The sequence below is a fragment of the Dipteris shenzhenensis genome, chromosome 17 (genome assembly GCF_047967505.1).
Source record: "Dipteris shenzhenensis isolate YYH24624 ecotype China chromosome 17, Dip_SZ_1.0, whole genome shotgun sequence".
Classification (NCBI taxonomy): domain Eukaryota; kingdom Viridiplantae; phylum Streptophyta; class Polypodiopsida; order Gleicheniales; family Dipteridaceae; genus Dipteris; species Dipteris shenzhenensis.
The window spans coordinates 27,358,607-27,379,315 of NC_141612.1; the positions used below are offsets into that span (position 1 = coordinate 27,358,607).

At 46.7% G+C, this 20,709-nt stretch overlaps 1 protein-coding gene across 3 annotated transcripts in view; it reads right to left on the reverse strand.

Moving 5' to 3' along the window:
* The window catches only part of LOC147891919 (Lycopene beta/epsilon cyclase protein), a 121,739-nt gene that overhangs the window by 77,828 nt on the left and 23,202 nt on the right, over positions 1-20,709 (reverse strand). For all 3 annotated transcript variants that reach the window (XM_087388222.1, XM_087388221.1, XM_087388220.1), the window contains exons 5-6: positions 17,614-17,678; positions 7,717-7,822 (exon numbers count right to left, since the gene is read on the reverse strand). In XM_087388222.1, coding sequence (XP_087244348.1) covers positions 7,717-7,822; positions 17,614-17,678 — 171 coding nt within the window. The remainder of the gene's footprint in view (positions 1-7,716; positions 7,823-17,613; positions 17,679-20,709) is intronic.

Genomic DNA, 20,709 nt, shown 5'->3' on the forward strand with positions numbered 1-20,709 from the left:
AGGTCACCCCTGTTCACTCCTATGTCAACTCCCCATGTTCACCTCTCTGTCACCCATGTTCACTCCTAGGTCACCCCTGTTCACCTCTAGGTCACCCCTGTTCACTCCTATGTCAACTCCCCATGTTCACCTCTCTGTCACCCATGTTCACTCCCAGGTCACCCCTGTTCACCTCTAGGTCACCCCTGTTCACTCCTATGTCAACTCCCCATGTTCACCTCTCTGTCACCCATGTTCACTCCCAGGTCACCCCTGTTCACCTCTAGGTCACCCCTGTTCACTCCTATGTCAACTCCCCATGTTCACCTCTCTGTCACCCATGTTCACCTCCAGGTCACCCCTGTTCACTCCTATGTCAACTCCCCATGTTCACCTCTCTGTCACCCATGTTCACCTCTCTGTCACCCATGTTCACCTCCTAGGTCACCCCTGTTCACTCCTATGTCAACTCCCCATGTTCACTTCTCTGTCACCCATGTTCACCTCCAGGTCACCCTTGTTCACTCCTAGGTCACCCTTGTTCACTCCTCTGTCAACTTCCCATGTTCACCTCTCTGTCACCTATGTTCACTCCCAGGTCACCTCTGTGCACTCCTAGTTCACCCTTGTTCATTCCTATGTCACCCCCCAAGCTCACTCTCTGTTACCTATGCTCCTCCTTATGTCACCCCTTGTTCCTCCCCTGTTCACCCTAGGTCACCTCTTGCCGCTTTCACCCTCAGTCACCTATAGGCACACCAAGGTCACCCCTTGTTCATCCTTGGTTCACCCTTGGTTCATCCCTCCTTCAGCCTCATTCAGCCTCATTCACCTCTATAACACCCTGATCCAATATCCTATACAAGAGAGAGAGTAAAATTCAAACTCCAATTTTCCCACCGTGTTCATTCAAATATTTCCTCTTGCCCACACCGCTTTTTCTCTCACCTACCCCCTCCCACCAAGGCTATATTTAGCCACCAAATTCAGCGTCTGTCCTTTATCTCCCAATTCCAACCAGTGCTATATTTAGCATCTGGCTAAACTCTCCCAATTCCAACCAGTGCTATATTTAGCATCTGGCTAAACTCTCCTAATTCCAACCACTGCTATATTTAGCATCTGGCTAAACTCAGCGTGGATCCTTGGGATCAGCTCATCCACCTCCTCCACCGCATCTTGCAGCCCACTCATGCTATTTTTGGCTTACTTTTCTAAAGTTGGATCTCTTGGTTATGTATTTATGGCTGTCTTCCCCCCCCTCCAGACAACGAAATCATATGCAGCCTCCCCTCCCTCCTTCTCCTGCAGCCTACGAAATCATACGCAACAGCCTCCCTCCTTCTCCTGCAGCCTCCCTCCAGCGCTTCTCCTGCAGCCTCCCTCCTTCTCCCTCCATCGCATATCTCCTGCAGACTGTCATCGCAACAGCCTCCCTCCTTCTCCTGCAGCCTCCCTCCTTCTCCTGCAGCCTCCCTCCAACGCCTTCTCCTGCAGCCTCCCTTCTTCTCCCTCCATCGCATATCTCCTACAGCATCGACCCTTCTCCTGCAGCCTACGAAATCATACGCAACAGCCTCCCTCCTTCTCCTGCAGCCTCCCTCCAGCGCTTCTCCTGCAGCCTCCCTCCTTCTCCCTCCATCGCATATCTTCTGCAGACTGTCATCGCAACAGCCTCCCTCCTTCTCCTGCAGCCTCCCTCCTTCTCCTGCAGCCTCCCTCCAACGCCTTCTCCTGCAGCCTCCCGTCTTCTCCCTCCATCGCATATCTCCTACAGCATCGACCCTCCTGCTGCAGCCTCCTGCAGCCTCCTCCTTCTCCTACAGCCTCCCTCCAGCGCTTTCTCCTGCAGCCTCCCTCCTTCTCCCTCCATCGCATATCTCCTGCAGACTGTCATCGCAACAGCCTCCCTCCTTCTCCTGCAGCCTCCCTCCAGCGCTTTCTCCTGCAGCCTCCCTCCTTCTCTCCAGCGCTTTCTCCTGCAGCCTCCCTCCTTCTCCCTCCATCGCATATTTCCTGCAGTCTCCTGCAGCCTCCCTCCTTCTCCCTCCATCGCATATTTCCTGCAGTCTCCTGCAGCCTCCCTCCTTCTCCCTCCATCGCATATTTCCTGCAGACTATCATCGCAACCCTCCTGCTGCAGCCTGCAGCCTCCCCTCCAACACCTTCTCCTGCATCCCTCCTTCTCCTGCAGGCTCTCCCTCCATCGCCACCCTACGGCTCTCCCTCCATCGCCACCCTACAACTCTCCCTCCATCGCCACCTTACAGCTCTCCCTCCATCGCCATCCTGCAACAGCCCTGCAGCCTTCCCTCCAACGCCTTCTCTGCAGCCCTCCCTTCATCGCAATTCTCCTTCCCCCTTCTTGTTATCACCTGGCCAGCTCCCCTCCTCACTAGCACCTCGCCAGCTTCCTCTCTGGACCTCGTCATCGACTCCCCTTCTCGTTATCACCTGGCCAGCTCCCCTCCTCACTAGCACCTCGCCAGCTTCCTCTCTAGACCTCCTCATCGACTCCCCTTCTCGATTATCATCTGGCCAACTTCCTTCTTGCCTCGTCATTAACGCCCCTTCCTTTCCTGCTTCCTTTCTAGCTTTCGTGCTTCTCCATCAGCTTCCCTTCTCATCACCATCAGCTCCCCCTCTTGTCACCACCTACCCCACTCTCTCGTTCTATCTCAGCGGGCTTGCCAACGCCTCGACAATAGCCCCCCTACCTCGTCACCAGCTCCCCTTCCCTTCCTGCTTCAAGCCCTCGACAACAGCTCCCCTACCTCGTCACCAGCTCCCCTTCCCTTCCTGCTTCCTTTCTTGCCTTGTCATCACTCACCTTCCTGCTTCATTATCAGCTTCCTTTCCTGCTTCGTCATTAGCTTACACTTTACCTCTTGTTCTTCTTCATGCTCGAGAAGAAGTCTAAGTATAAGCCAAGGTTGCCCAGAGATAAGCTCTTCATTCCTTTCTATACCGCCATGACGTCTCAGGCAGCCTCTGCAGTGCACATGACCTCACCCCTGCCTACAGCCTCAGCAGGGCTGACTACATCAGCTAGGCCGACTTCATCAGCAGAGCTACTTTCATCAGCAAGGCCAACTTCATCGGTAGGGCCGACTTCATTAGCAGGACCGACTTCATCAGCGATACATTCCCATCTTGGTCCGGAGATCACTATCATCTCGGATGGTGAGCCACCGCAATCAAGACAGCAGCGGGGGGTTCTTTTCCACTCCTAGAGCTCCAGTGCCTCCTCTTCTGACCATGGGGGCTCAGATTACACCCCCTCTGCACGGAGACCACATTCAGAAGGGTCGGGTGGGCCAACGGAGATACAGAGCCCTTCGGTAACCACCCCTCCCCTCTCCCACGTTCGGGTTATGTTTAAACCTCTTCTGGATCCGAACCTCAAACTATCCTCCGTATTGTCATCTTCCGAGATCCACACCCTCAGTTTAACTGAGTTCGACAAGGTCATCTTCCCTCCGGTGGATGTGGAACTGTGTACAGGATTCATCAGATCTTACGACTATGTCACAGACACTTTTGAGTTCATGGGCTCCAGGCAGCTTCTCACACCCAATTTGGTCTCACAGTACATGGGGCTCCCTGCTCTCCCTATTCAGCCTCCTTCCGACGATTCACCACATCTCCTGTCATTCCTTTCACAGTGCAAACCCAACAGGAGGGGATATGATTGCAAAAAGGTTTTGGAAGGTGGAAGCAGAGAAGCAGTGATCACACGCTACTTCTTCACTCGCTTCTATTCAGCACCCGGGCATTACTACATCACGAAAGGTATCCGTCCTGCTCTTAATGCTCTCTTCACCATCACTCAGTATGATTTTGCATCCCTCTTTTATTCAACATTCCGGGCCACTGTTCGAAATCGCACACGCCGAAGCACACACACATGTACTTGTGGACCTCACCTCACCTACCTCTTGCACCAGTGGCGGGCTGCAACGCCTGCACTTTTTCCTCCACCTTCACATACTTCACTTTTTCCTCCACCTTCACATACTTCATCCTCTCCTCACCGCCCACCCTCCGCTCCTATGATCCCCCACTTGAGATCATCTCCACTGGCCCTTCGTGCGGCCCCAGCATCCTCGGCCTCTGCTGCACCAGTCTCTATCCTCTCTTCCTCTCCAGTCCCCATTCCCACTCTTGCTCCCCCCACATCTGCATCTCCAGTCCCCATTCCCACTCTTGCTCCCTCCACATCTGCATCTCCAGTCCCCATTCCCACTCTTGCTCCCTCCACATCTGCATCTCCAGTCTCCATTCCCACTCTTGCTCCACCCACATCTGTAGCACAGGTTTCTGAGCCATTCCCTCTTGGGCCAGCCTCTGGAGCTTTGCCATCAGTTGCTCATGCAGGAGTCGCCTCTCCATCCATCCCCTTCGAGGCAGATTGTGATTTCCCTGATGATGTTCTTCCGGTCACTCCCCTGTCCTCCTCAGGTCTCACCCACCATGGCAGGACATTACCACTTACCTCACCCGCAGTCATGACCATTTTCCCTCCGATCATCTCATCACGGTCAGTAGGGTGCAAAGATATGCACATTAACCCCCCAACTCAGGGGGATCCCTCAACAGAAGGTACGGCAGCAGGCACCGTTACGGCAGCAGGCACCTCTGCCCTGGAATCTCTTGATGGAGAGGCATCAGAACGACACAGGTTATTGAACTTGAATCTTACTTTGGGAGCCACTGGTGATGCGAAGACCCCACCCCGGGTGTCTCGACGATTGACCCCTGAACCAAGTATGGAGGCTGCTGGACAGGACTTACTGGAAACTCGACCTGGCGAGGTTATTTTTGCTGGGGGTAAGATACCTTTTCCAGCGGATTGTCCTCCACTTCCTCAAAATGATATGTTGGATACCTACTTCGCAACCTCCTCGGGAGATCTATTCACCCATGAGGCCCAGATAGAGGAACAGAGCCAGGAACACAAACGGCTGCTGTATGCATTAAAGCGGAAGCGGTCTCCTGTTTGCATGGAGGAGGACTTGGACCAAATTTTCACACTTCCCTTGCAAGAGACAATCGCTTCCAACAAGAAGGTATCCCAAGCTCCAAGCTGTTACCTAGACATCGACACACTGGCTCCAGTGGCAGCTCTCGAGGACCTAGAGCAAGAGGGGATGAAAGCGGCCTTCGAGGAATATGGCGAACTTATTGACATGGCTGACCGAATGACCTATCGGGACAGGTATGCATGGGTTAAAAGGTCCCTTCATATGGCTCAACGCATTATAGATGACAGCTTCATTCAGATGGGTGCCTCCCTCTTTAATACTACGGGTCAGGTTTGCAAGCTTCTGTCACAAAAGCAACACCTCCGCTTGGAACATGAGAAGCAGGTAGCCAGCATGCATAAAGAATGGGATACAACATTGCAAATGAAAAAAGCGGAGTGGGGAGCAATTCTACAGGCAAGGGAAGCTGGGTGGAAAACTCAGCACGACGAGTTTCAGCAAAGTCTTGTAGCAAAGGAGGCAGAGTGGACAGCCACCAAGAAAGTTTTGGAGGACCACCATTCAGCCCAACAGGCTCAAATTCAGCGGGAGCTTGCCGCCCTACAGGACAGATACACCTCACTGGCTGCCGATAAGCATACTGTGGATCAACAGGTGGAGGTGGTGCGGAGTCAAATGAAGCAGATTCGCGAGGCAAAAGACCATCTCCAAGTTTCACATTCCAAGTTGCAGGACAACTTCCATGGGCTGCAAGATGAAAATGCTGCTCTCAAATCTCGATGATGTGAACATTACAGGTCTGGCTACCACAGGTATAAATCCAAATATGAGGACATCCACAACCTCATGGACACAGTCGAGGAAGAGGCAAGGACCAGCCCCGGAACCTCAGCACACCCACCACACCCACCCCCTCCCCCTCCCTGACCTTCATCCAGCAAGCAGTAGCTCCTGGATCTTTTAGTTCGGCATATCTTTTTGCGAACTCTGTACATTTGGATTCTCATGTAATTAAGGAGTTTGGAGTTGTATGGCCATGAGCCAGTTTCTTTTTTTCAGTTTTACAGTTGTATGGCCATGAGCCAGTTTTTTTTTTCAGTTTTACAGTTGTATGGCCATGAGCCAGTTTCTTTTTTTCAGTTTTACAGTTGTATGGCCATGAGCCAGTTTTTTTTTTCAGTTTTACAGTTGTATGGCCATGAGCCAGTTTCTTTTTTTTCAGTTTTACAGTTGTAAGGCCATGAGCCCTTTCTTTTCAGTTTTGGGATGTCAACCCCAAGGTCACTTTCTTATTTGTAATTTACACTTAACTTTCTCTCACAAGATCCTAGGTCATTCACCGGGACGGTGAATGATAGTGGCGGGGGATCTGTTGTACTCAAAGTTTATGGCGACCCACCAAGAGTCACACTTGGGTCACGTCATGGTCACCTCAGCAACATGCCAAGTTGTTAGACCTTGGTCATACCTAGTCGCAGCGTGTTCACATGTGTTCACATCTTGGACTTGACATGGACATGACTTGGACATGACATGACTTGACATGGACATGACTTGAACATGACATGACTTGACATGGACATGACTTGGACATGACATGACTTGACATGGACATGACGGAAGCAATACATGACTGAAGAGTGCCAAACCTCAACCTCGACTCACCATGGTCAAAGTCAATCATAGGGAAGTATTGGCGCAATGGTACGCGGGATACACCTGTTGGTGCACATGGGAAGCAATGGTACGCGGGATACACCTGTTGGTGCACATGGGAAGCAGTCCAACAGTTAAGAGGCATAGGTGGTGCACCAACCCTCTCAACCAACTAGTGTCAGGAGCGCAGGAGAACACATGGAGCACGGGATTCACTGACCCAGGACAGGCTGGAGTGTTGCGGAAGCCATCAAGGACAGAGCGGCCCACAAACGGTGTAATGGCTAAGGATGGCTAAGGGTGCAAGAAGGCAACCAATAGGAAGAAGGTGTGGAGATTGGTAGCGGGGGGTGGAGCAGAGGAGGAGAAGGTGAAGAGGGGGAAAGGGAAAAGGAGAGGGACATTCTGGCAGGGACGGGAGGCGGGAGTGAAGGAGTGAGAGGCTAGAGTCAAGAGCTCGCCTCGTGTGTATTTTCGGGGAGTGTATCAGTCATCTTGCTCTCTAATGAGTTATGCTACTTCCCATCTCTGCTCGCTACTCTAAAATCTCTTTTCGTTGTGTTCTCCTCCCCTCCTCTCCCTTCACTTGGTACAACGGATCTGTGTCATGTGGTTGAAGTTCCTTGCTGTTCATGTCGAGGGATGGCTTTCATGATGTTGTTCCGCTTTGGTCTTCTTCTTGCTCACATCACTTCAGCACTTGTACCGCTTGCACATAGTTGACACCATCTACCGCTTGCACATAGTTGACACCATCGACAAGCACTCACCTACGTACCAACAGTGACACTTATGGCACGTCTTACTCGCTTCTCGCACCAGTGGCCCTAGGCCTCCAGTAATACTTCCGGAAGTGTTAAGAAACCCCCCCCCTCAGACAGGTACCAAATGAAGAAGGCACCTTGCAGTGAACGAATTTGCAATGTGACAACATGCTTAATTATGTGGAATACCATAGACTCACTTAACAAATATCTACCATAAATTTAAACACATACAAGAGCATGCAAGTAAAAAGATTTGTCCATAGCAAGAAAAACATAATATTCTTAAAAAAATAATAAAAATAAAAAAGACAAAAAAGTAGGCTTGTTACCACAGCATCATCAAATACATTTGCCTTGGAAAGACTTGCCCCTTCAAAAACTAGTCCTCCCATCTTCAAAAACTTTTGTTTGACATGCTCTATTAATCGTAATGGCCTACAAGGACACAGTCCACGAAAAGATCAAAGATTAGTCAAGACCATTGATCGTTTCCTAAAAGGCGCATAAATTGTCCCTATAGAGTTTCCTACGAGATGCTTGCGTGAGAAACTAGAAGAGAAAAACATATGATAGTTTCCCCATGTGAAAGTTTGATGTCCTTTACAAACCCTTCAAGGTCACCACCAATAGTTTATAATGGAGCTTGAAAGAAATAATTTTAAGTGTATATTATCTAGTATGTAGAAGACTAGAAACTTATGACTAAAGCATCAAACCTCATACCCTATGAATCATCATCTACATTCCTGGTTCATATTTGCTTAACTTATATGTCTTACAATCCTCCATTCTGAATCTTTTGAGGGTCTCACTTATATTCTTGATTTGGGATATGAACGTATTATCCTTTTCTCTCTAGACTTCAATACCCAACCAATAATGCATATAGCCAAGGTCTTTCATATCAAAAGATTTCTTCAGATTCTCTTTGGCATGTTTCATCAATTGAAGAGAAAGAGTTTACCTGAGAAGGCGAATGGATTCAAGCTTTGGTACCTTACCTCATAGATTGTTTGCCGAAGGCCGTTTTATACTTGATATATATTATGTTTTGGCTGTACATCTAAGTTATCTTTCAGTTCACATCCCCTTTATTACTATTAAGTAAAGCGCATAGAGTTGAGTTGTGTTCCATACATGTGTCTTGTGATTTCGCGATAATTCTTCTGCTGAGTGGGAGTTGGCCTTTATCAAGCAACTTCCCTCTATTTTTCTATAAGGATATCCAGTCTTCTGGTCTTGGCAATAGAGTAACAGAAGAACTATTATTAGAAAGAGCTGCTGCCGAAGCAAGAGGAGAGCACAAACCATTCTACAAGTAGGAATCCTAGATTTGTATAATTGCCATTAAAAGATCCTCCTTTGTATAGAAAACATCCCGAATCTTCATACTGGCAGATCAAGCATGACTGTGAGGCTCAAAAGCAGAAATAATGAGAAGATAGTGGTTTGAAGTAGATCCCCCTGGGGCAATGCATATAATACCACCCCTATTCAAAGCCCAATCATCCACATAAAATGTGTCGATCTATGCGTGGATGTGACTCAAGGGTGTCGAACTTGACTAAGAAATAGAAGCAACTTTAGTAAGGAATGAAAAGCATCATCAACCCAACAATCTTTGCTTTTGAACTAAAACTAGATGATTTAACTAGTTTTATGGTGTTATTTTGTCCCACATTAGTAATTTTCACTAGTGCCTGCCATAAACATGAGGCTCTCTGCCTATCCATGCTCGGATTGACAGATTCTATGTGGGTGACTAGGCTCTTGATAGAGGGGGGACAGTTTGCATTGCACCTGGTGTTTCCACTTCAAACCATTTTCCGGTAGTTTTGTCCAAATCTCAGAGCCTCATCTGAGAGGACGGTCTCACAGTATCAGGATCCCCGATGCCTTATACATGGATGAGACTCTCACAGAGGCAGTGTTGGAGATCTGGGTTTCTCACATGCAGGGGGGGGTGGCCGGTCCTTCACATGTGGCCATAGCACTTGCCAGTATCAGCGACTTTTATCACTCCGTTGCTAGTGCTCGGCGAGGTGAGGTACTCAGGCAGGAGATTGGTATCCGCCGGCAGTTGGCAGCCTTACAGAGGGAGGAGTAGAGACGACCTTCAGATGCTTGGATACAGGAGCGCCTCGCTGCGGCAAGGGCTCACTTGCAGACTTTGCTTGATCAGAGAGCAGAGTATGCCTTCCATGCACGGGAGTCCTTTTGAATACAGATGGGAGGGAGAGTTAATAAACACTTTTTCTCTACACTTGGTCCCAGACATAGTAGGGAGAGTGTCAGGCAGCTTATTGACTCTGACGGCGTTTTGCAGTCCCATCCGGAGCCGTCATGCACTTAGCGACAGCTTTCTATGCCTCCCTACTTCCGCAGATCCTAACACACAGGCCAGAGATGTGGCTAGAGATGAAGTTTGGCAGAGTTTACCTGTGTTGGTCACCCCATAGATGTTATGCTCACTTGATGCACACTTTACCAACACAGAATTCAAGACTGCTCTCTCCGCCCTTCATAAGGGCAAATGCCCTGGTTCCGATGGTCTTACTCCTTTTTTTATAGCCTTTTGGGATATGATAGGTGATCATATTACTTCAGCCCTGCAAGGCATTTGGGACTCGGGTGAGATGCCTTACTCACTGACCGAGGGACTCATTCACCTTATCCCGAAAGGTGGCAATAGGAATTTTGTATCCCATTGGAGACCCATCACTCTTTTGGGCACTCTTTACAAAATCCTTGCCAAGGCGATCAGCATCCGATTACAGCCCCTTCTTCCAGACCTCATCCATGATACTCATACAGGCTTTGTGCATGGCAGGAGCATTTTTGATAATATCTTTTCCTTTTGGGAAGCCACAGAGTGGGCTATGCAGAGCGGGCAGAGGCTGGCAGTTCTACTCCTGGACTTCGAGAAAGCCTATGACAGAGTAGATTGGGGTTTTCTTGAGGGCACTCTTCTACGGTTTGGATTTTCAGATGCTTGGATTAGAGGGGTGGCCTCCCTTTACAGATCAGCCCACAGCCAGGTTTTGATTGGAGGGGTAAGGGGTGACAGGTTTCAAATTTCCAAATCAGTTCGTTAGGGATGCCCTTTAGCCCCCTTCCTCTTTCTTTTTGTGGCAGAAGCTATGAGTATCTTCCTTAGATCTCAGGCTGAGCTTTTTGGGTTCAGATTGCCCTTGAGACAAGAGCAAGAGCTTCTTGACTGTGAGTTGGCTGATGACACTACTATTTTTATTGAGGCCTCTTCGCAGTCACTTGATTCTTTTCGAACAGCCTTGGATATTTTTTGCTCAGCTGCAGGGGCACACATTAACTGGCATAAATCCTTTGGCTTTTGGATTAGTGATGAGGATCCTTTGGCTTTTGGATTAGTGATGAGGACACTCCAGGATGGGGAGTTGACATTGGCTTTTCCTGGATTCAGAGGGGTGTTCCTATCAGGTATTTGGGATGCCAGGAAGGATTGGGCATCTCTCCAGCACAGCAGTTTGCCCCAATACTAGAAAGTATAAGGAAAAAGCTTCTTTTCTAGAGCTCTGCCAAACTCGACCTTGCATCTAGAGTTGTGGTAGTGAACCAGGTTCTCTTTGCCACTGCCTGGTTTGTGTGTTCTTACTGGTGCCAGTCTAGGGATTGCATCACTCAGCTTATTAGACCAGTCAGGATTTTTTTATGGAGTGGACTTGATGGCACAGCAGATGTTGCAGCGAGGGTGGCCTGGGAGACCATTATTCTCCCTACATGTAAAGGGGGCCTTAATATCATTGACCCGGACTTGCAGTGCAGGGCATTGCTTTGTAAGGTGGTGGTGAGGGGACTCATGCCTGGGCAAGAACCTTGGAAGGATTTCTTTTTTGGACGCATTCAGGCTTGCACACCAACCTTGGGGAGATGATTGGGTGGACAGCCCTCGCTGGATTTTTACTTCCGCCCCTCTCAGATCTTCTGCCTCTCCTCTCATGACTGCCATCCTAAAAGCTTGGGGGAGCTTTAGGAACACTCTTCGAAGGATTCCACCTTCTACTGTCGAAGAGATTGATAGGCAGCCGATCATGTGGAATGATAGTATACTTGACGAGCATGCCAGACCACTGGGCACTTCCCATTACATGCAGTGGTCCAAATGGGAGAGAGGCCCCGCCTACACAGTAGGCACTTGGAAGGCTTTTATCAGGCTACCTGAGGATCAGAGACTGCAGTCCGTGAGTCACCTCAGAGGGGTAGCACGCTGGATTCAGCAGATAGATGCAGCCATCCCAATGGAATGGACAGTTGAGTTGCCTATTACTTCCACCACTTGGATGGGATCTTTTTCGAGGACAACAATTCATTTACAGGTGATCGCTCTTCGAGGTCTCGAGGAAGATGCACTGGTCTTTAACATTGGGAATGGAGGTATACTCTCTACATCCAAGGATGATATTCTTCTAGAGGTTGCCTTTCAGCCTATCAGGATTGCTGGTTTTGTGGACCATGGAGCGGGCTTGCAGTGGTACTTAGACCCCGACCCTCTGCTCTTGGCCTTGGAATCCTGGAGGTTGTGGTTATATGGAGGTGCACCTATCAGGTGCTTGCAGTGGGACCCAGGAGAGTGGGAGTGGATAGATCATGGGCACCGAGAGAGAGGGATTCCCTTCTTTCGTTTCACAATTGGTAATGCCAGGAGATTTCAGCTGAACAGTAGGGGTTGGATTCCCTCCAGAGCCCCCCATTGGGAAAGCTTCTTCATCACCACAGATTTGCGTAGAAATTTCTGGAGGAGGCTCTGGAAATCCCTCAGACATAGAAAGATCACTCTTTTCTTTTGGCTTTCTATTCATGGAGGGATTGCAGTGAACCTGTGGAGATCACGATTTGGGGCTGATCCCACTTGTCCTCGCTGTCATTCTGCAGAGGAGTCAGTGCGACATTGCCTTTGGGACTGCAGTCAGGCGAGGACTGTTTGGAAAGGGGTTGCTCGGATACTCAGCATCTTTCATACTTCCCCTTTCTTCATGACTTGGGGCTCAGCCGCATGGTTATCCCGTTTTATGAGGGTGAGCCTTCTTCTTGGGCACTCTCGGTCCGCCGGCAGGTGATAGAGCCCTGCTCTCTTCAGGATGTACCACTTACTCCCTTCAAAGCTTCTCATGCTTCAGTGGACACCTCTTGGGAGATTTTGGCTAGCATTTCCTCTTGGCACATTTGGAGAGCCAGATGTACAGAGGCCTTGGATGGCACCCAGATACACCCATCACAGGTGTTCACGAGTATTCGGACTAACACGGTTCACACTTTGATAGCCATATGGGCTAGCATGCAAGGCCCTTCACGGGCAGCCTCTTCTAGAAGGACTATATTTCTTCGAGTTTGGAGGGGTTCTCCCTTTTTCTCAGAGGTTTCTACCGGATTGAGATGGCACTATCAGCCTCAATTCTTTCTTTTTGGCTCTTGAACTTTTCATGCATTGCATGATGTATCCCGTATGGAGCTTGCTCTAACGGTTTTCTTTAATACTTAATAGAAGTCTCTTTTTGCAAAAAAAAAAAAAAACATGAGGCTTTCTCAAAGAGCGAATGTCATATTCTCTTCCTCCTCTTTTGTCTGTACGCAACTCCACCATGTTGAAGTCACCTCCAATTCCCAGGAATCAACAATATGGGAGCAAAAAGTAGCTCCTTCCACAAAAGAACTCTTTTTCCTCTATCATTGGGAGCATAGAGGTTAAGGAAGCCAATCTTACATCCATCAATCAACGAAAAAATAATCCACTAATCCCTAGACGAAATATGATACCATCGCCAACCACAAGGGGGAGAATCGTGGATGAAAAAAATATATAGCCTGGTGCCAAGTGCAACACACCCAAAAGTATGACTTGAAAGCAGCTTCCCTAACTACGATCCCTAAGATCCAGTTTGTGCTTCTGGAATTAAAAATATCAATGGGGCCCCCTAAAGGCGAGGGAGGCAGCTAATTACAAATCAAGTTTTAACACCACCAAGGCCCTTAAAGTTCTGGCTAACAAGCCTTGTCAACAAAGGAAGCACAAAACTGCTTCCCTGATCTTGTGAGGAGCAAGCCTTGGCCAGGTCGCCCATTTGTCTATGCACTACACTGGTAGTTGTCAACTCCACTCCTTGGCAAAAGACCAACTACTCCAGGTCTCAAGCATCATCTTCAGGATCAAGCATATCTGTGGTACTCCATCATTTTCAAGTACAAAAGCCGATGTCGTAGAAGTCTCCAACATTGTGCCAAAACATGCACCAATAAATGGTAAAACAATGGGTCGAGACTCCTTAGACCAAGGAATTGTGGCATGATCAAGAGGAAATTTGGGCTGTGATATGTTGAGTCATATCATCAATTGTGAGACCATGGTATCATGCAATGATAAAAGCCATGTGTGGGCCCAAATAGAGAAGGAAAACCCTCCCATGTATGGTCACGAAAGTGCTAGGCTCACTTGGATACAGCCCTGAACTTGTCATCGTGTGGGGGTGAGGCCAACAAACGTCCCACCATAGCTTTATTTTGTATGTGCCTTGAACATCTTTCCTCTTTGAACCTCTCCTAGCATAAGTGAGGGTAGGAAGTCCACTAAAGAGAGGATGATACCCTGTTGTCTTGTACCAAAGGGAGTCAACGTCATCTCCACTAAAAGGGCGCTACAGTCCCAGCTTGAACTAGGGCAGCCAAAGAAGAAAATGGGGTCTCCACTTTGTCAACGCTATCTAAAGATCTGACTATATGAGTGCCAGCCAAACCAAGTTCTCCATCAAGTGGAAAAAACTGCTGAGCTGAATGAAATAGAGGTTGATTAGGAGTCTGAGAAGGCATAGGGGACACCTGGTCTAAGTAAGCACGAACAACAAACCTCCCAACCCCAACTATCCTCCATCTCTGACAAGGAGCAGGGGCCAAGGAAGATCCTATTGAGAGGGGGGAGCAATCATTCTTTATTTCTTGGGCCCTTTTTCTTCTTTGGGCAATCCTTGGAAAGATGCCCAAAGAGTCTGCAAAACTAATCCTGACGACCGCTAATCTCAATCCTCTATCGGAAAAGGAAGCCATCTAGTCTCTAAAGCATGATGTGATCATCAGATTTGTTAAAGTAAAAACAATGACCCTAGATCGAGGGACTCCATCAAACCCGACTGCCTCTACTATTGTAGAGAGCAAACCAAGAAGAGGAAGAATCTCTATGATGACTCCCAAAGATGCACCAATGGTGGGGAGAAACCAGTGATAAACATGAAGAAGGCTCGGCATCCGATATACAAGGAATTGATCTGCTTGTCCTCCTCTCTAGGCCAAAACCCAAGGTATATGGAGAGAGTTGGAGGAGAGGGCTACAAAACTAGCCTGAAGCACACATGCTGCAATATTTACCGAATCAAAAACCACCTGAAAAAAGCCTCTACCCAGAGCCAAGCATTGGATAAGTGCCTGGAGAGCTCATGAAGTACGGCAAACAGCATCCAATCCTGATCCTATCTTCGTGAGGGTGGGATACATGTATGCAAGCAAAGAGTGCAGTGGAATTTTCTTGTTCCACATCTTTTTGTAGCTATTGCAACTCATCTTTTGTTAAGTAACGTGTTCTCATGGCAGGATTGGCTGACTTGGAACCAATGAAGAAAAATCCCTGCTGCTGCGGAAAAAGACATGAAGGGAAAGTTAAATGGTTAGGGAAAGGGAGGGAATGAAAGAGGGTGACAGGATTAGGAGCAGGGAAGGGCTGAGGACTGAGAGAAAGAGTAAGTTGAGAAGAGACGGGGTAGAGCGGTAAGGAGGGGGACTGACCTGTACGGAGGGGTGAGTGGAGCTACGAAGACGGGTCGGAACTGTACAGTCCTGTATGGGGGACGAGCATTTTCCGAGCGAAATCTTCCGAGCGTCCAAGCGAAGGAAAAAAAAAGCTTCCAACTATGCAAAAATATGACAAAAATGGATCAGAAGAAAACATAGTTTCACTTAGAAATATGAAAAGTATTATAGGAATGCCTATTTTATACACGAATATTTATGTGAATATTTGGGAATGGTGAGAACATAATGGGATGGCTTTTGAAGAAACCCACATGTAGAGTAGACTTCTCTATGAAAATTCCCTTATGATCCTTCTTACAACTTTTTACTTAATAGGGGGTGACATTGAAAAACCTCTCTCACCCTATCTTCATGAAATAGTTTCTCCAAAGAAAACTCATTGAAGCAAGCCATCAAGGTAGTTTCGCCAGCGAAACCCCTTTGAACAAGGTCTTTCAAGGTAGTTTCGCTGGCGAAACTACCTTGGACAGCACTTTTAAAAGTGACATAACTTTCACATCCAATGTCCAAATATAGTCATTCAGCCACTCAAATTGATCGGAAAACCCCATTTGAGCACATCTATGGGGTTATATTTTGGAAAACCTTGCATATATAGTATTAAATATTACATGTATTTTATGAGAGTGATATATAAGCCCAAGTTAATACTTATTTACAGTAATTTAAACTTCTATAGAAACATGTCCATAAATATATTGTTATTAATACTATAAAAACACTTGAAAGATATTGCCATATGATATAAATGTGTTTAATAAGTAATTATTTATGTATAATATTATTATGTTGAGAGTGATTATGAGGGACGTTTCTTAAATGAATTATTTTTCAATACTTTTTAAAGATAATAACAAGGGTACAAAGGGATGTCTATGAATAAGAAGATTTATGTTATGTAAAAATGAATGGGTGACTAGTTTGTATATTTTTATGATAAAGGGATCTAGTTCTAATGAAAATAAAAGTGTAAAAACCATGTTTCCTAAAGAAATGCTATTTTTAAAACCTCTTGAAAAACACGCTCGTATAAACCTGCTCATAGGTTTTTGCTCGTAAAATTGACGCATCCTCCTGTATGGTTGTCCGTACAGCCTATACATCTGCCATACAGGTGTACGATTAGAGGCGGGACTGAGGGAGTGGGCAGAAGGGCGACAGAAAGAGGGGTGGGGAAGGGTAGAAAAGGGAGGCGCAGAGAAGGGTGAAGAGGCTAAGAAGAAGGGCGACAGGAAGGGGTTGAGCAGCAAGGGGGGAGCAGCATTGTGTTGTGAGCCACGTGGATTTGAGATTGAAGGTGATGAGAAAAAGATCTGTAAGTTATGAAAACCTTTATATGGATTGAAGCAAGCACCTCATGCTTAATATTGAAACCACCCAAAGGGCGGCCTTTTATAGGGCTGGCTCCCCCACTGGTTGGCCGGCCAGTCAGCCACAAGTTACAACCAAGATTTGAGGTTAAATGCGACAAGAAAAAGATCTTTAAGTTACGAAAACTTTTCTATGGATTGAAGCCAGCACCTCGTGCTTGGTATTCAAATCCCCCAAAGGGAGGCCTTTTATAGGGCTGGCTACCCTCCCAAAATAACTGACTGGCTACACTGACCTTGCGACAGACTGGCGGGCCAGTCTACCAACCAACCTGATCTGTATGGCCAACTGTTGCTGCCGACCTGACATGTGGCATGCTGATAGGCCTGCTGCCTGTTTGATACCCCAACCTGCTGCTGCTGCTTGCATCCTGTTGCAGACCTGCTCTGCACCTGCAGTCTTCCACTGGCTGAGCTCAGCAGTCCATCCATGCTACCTGCGCAGTCCTTTTCCTAATGCAGCATCTGTCCAGTCCATGGCCTGCAAGAGCCTGGGCACATACTTCTCTCCAGGATCGCTGCTGCTGTGGGCAGCCCATGTGGCTGCCCCAAATCAACATCAAGGAGGATATCCTATGCTGCCCATGTGGCAGCCATCTTGCTCTGATGCATCTACCCTCATACATGTGAGGCATCAAGCCCTTTAGCTTTCCTCATTAGGGAGCTTACAGGTGGGGGATTGACCCTATAGTTCCAACAATACTTAGGCTTTGCAAAGGGAGGAACAGAAACAGCCTTCAGATGCATGGGTCCACGAGAGCCTTCATAACAAAGCACTCACCAGCAGAGCAAGTTGCATAGCTGCCAGCTGCCATTTTGATTGGTCGAGTGTCCCATGGATTGCTGATCTGTATCATTTTCTCAAGTTTAAAAATAGAAGATTCTTTTATTTTGGGTCGGGGGGTGGGGGAGGTGAAGATCTAAGCACATACGATTCACCATGAACAAATTCAAACCATTGAAATAAGGATGAACAAAGTTGAATTAAAAATAACCTTACAACTAGAGCAAAGCAAGAGCCCTTACGAAACACCCAAATTCAGAATGTCCTCTACCCAAACCTCCACACCTCCCTTGAATCCGCATCTATTCTGAAAAGGAGAAAAAAAATAAGTCAAGGATTTTCATACTTGCGTGTTATAGTTACAATCAAACGAGATATTTCTACTAGTCTTACTGTGTCGACTTTCATTTTTCCTCTTACCAGATTTTGCAACTAAAACAGAAGCCCAGGCCCCAATCCCAAAAACTAGATAATGAACTAAAAGACCTGCCAAACTAATTTGGCATCAAAGGTGTGAAGATTGCAGTTTACCCTACAAACTAGGTTTCATCAGGAAAAAAAGAAATAGAACTCATTGAACTATTACAAATCACAAATGAAGATAGTATTTAATGTTAAATGAGCACTTACCTTTATTTAAAGCTCACAAACCAAAGATTATAATTTTTTCCTTACACCCACCAGTGTTGATTTCCTGAGTCCGAACAAGTCGAAAGTAGTCCCCTCAAAGGACAATGAAAAGTCTATCTTGGCTTCCATGCATTTATAGGCCATCACATGGTGGCACAAGTAGCAGGCGGATCATTATGACGCTTTGATGGAGACAAAGCATTATACATGAATGGGATTCCTCAAGGACATCAAGACATGATTTCGACCACCAGAGTTCTTGGATCATTTGGAGATGCAATTCTTCGAACCCCAGGGGCACTCTAAATCGGTCAACCACAATGTCAACAGATTCAGTATTTAGCACCACAAGGAGGAGCAGGACAAGACCATGAAATTCCTTCATGGGCTGCGGATAGACATTCCAGTGGTACATACACAGCTTCTTCCCTCAAGGGTACGACAGCGCCCATGAATTTTGAGCTCATGAGCAAGGGGCAGCAAAGTTGCAAGTCAGCCCTCAATAAGAAGTACCAAGAATTCCACCTCAAGAGACAGGAGCTCCAACAGTGGGAAGAAAGAAGTCGGGGAAGAAGAACTGGACCACAAAGGACACCAACAGCTTAAACAGATTCCTCAAGGCCTAGACTCGCACCAAGCATAACAAAGAGAACCATGGTTATTACTGCCACATCCAAGGTCACCGTAATAATGATGCCCGTAGTCCACGAAGCTCTATAAGGAGATGGCCACAGCTGTTGGCGGAATTTTAGCTTCAACCTTGGTGAATACAACAGCCATGGTCATCGAGGACATTGAAAATCAGCAGAAGGGGGAAACCTCATGAGTTTCCCACCATGTTCTAGTTTTATGGACAAAGAGGTGGACAGAAAGTCCTCACCCTTGCGCATTTATGGAGTTCGGAGGACATCATCTCCACCAAGGCGCCAAAGAACGCTCTGCTTCTTCTGTAACGAGCAGATATAATGGCCTTAAATAGAGCATTTACAGGAGTGTGGACAGCCATATGTAAGCCCTGGCCTTGAATAGAGCATTCACAGGAGTGTGGACAGCCATATAACAGACATCGTCTTGGGACCTTGATGGTGGCACCAGCTCGAGGTACGACCCAATTATTATACCAAGGGGTTGGATCCCACCATTTCAACCATTGGTGATTGAAAACTCTATTTCTTGGCTTCAAAATGTCTCTCCTCGCCCATTTATTTCAGCAATTCAAGATGTCTCTCCTCACCCATTGATTTCAGCAATTCAATTGGCGACGAGATGAACAGAGGTGGGGAAGTATTTCCAATCTATGTCAACCCAACTAAGGATTACCAAAAAGTGAGTGAGCCAAAAAAAGCGAGCGATAAAAAACAATAAAATATTTATAAATCCCCCATTTCAATAGCAAAAAATAATAACTTATTCAAAAGTCCATATGTTTCCTCAATGCTAGAAGGTTAAATATGCATATAACTTTAAATCCCCTAACACTAACTTCACATCATCCACCATGAAACAGTTTATATGTTTAATTTCCAAGCATTGTTTGTATCAAAGACAAACCCTACTACAATCAAGTTCTCTCTTTCCACTAGAGTAATTGAGATCATCAATGCAATCTTCCACACAAGTGGGGTGTTTCCAAGGACTCCTTGCATGGATTAGTCTAGATTTCATGCATATGTAAACGCTTAGCTTTTTTAACTCTATTCACTCTTGGAATAAAACCCACGTTTCTTTGTTACTGCAAAAATATCCTTCCCTGATGATTTACTCTTACCTCCCACTAATCTTACCAATGCAACAAATCGACTAAAATTCATATTTTGTTGCATTGAATTTACTAGATGGTGCACAAAGACATGATAATCATCTAAAGTACGTCTTGCCATTTGATTTGATATGTAACATGATCCCGTTTGGACTTGTAAATCAAAAGATATAGGGATGTGAAAATGTCCTCTTCTAGGCCAAAACAGGGAGCGCATTCACGCGCTCCCTGTTTTGACCCAAAAGAGGACATTTTCACATCCCTGTATTTAATGCGCTCCCTGTTTTGGCCCAAAAGTGGACATTTTCACATCCCTATATTTTTACAAGATGTTAATATTTGATTGTTTTGGCTCAAAAGATGAGTTTTTATCATCCCTACATCTTTTGATTGTCAAATATAAATGGCACAATGTTACATCTTTGCTTGCTTGATTTTCCAACCACTTCAACTAATTGTCGCTCGCTATTTTGGACTCACTTGCTTTTTCTCGCTCGCTCTATTGACTACCTCAACCCAACTAGACAGCCTCCAGCCCAGAATAGGAGGCCTTATTGAAGGAATACTTGGAGATCTTTCTCACATTCAGCCTACCTCCACACTTAGTCCAAGTACGGCTGGAGGATCCAAGAATCGAGCTCATTCCAACAAGCACCCCCATTGGCTTAGCAAGGCCATGGAGGAGGAGCTTTAAAACATCAAACCAAACAATTCTCCATAACCCAGCTCCGATTCTCTTTGTCAAAAAGAGGGACAGCACTCCTAGGTTATGCATGGTTTACTACCTCAACAAGCTCACAGTTAAACATGTCTCAAATCGACTATATCTTGGAATGACTAAATGGGGCCAGGATGTTTTCCAAATTTGATTTGAAGCGTGGATACACCCGATCCGGATTCACGAACCCAACATTCTTGAATTGGGCTTTCGCACAAAAAAGGCTAAATT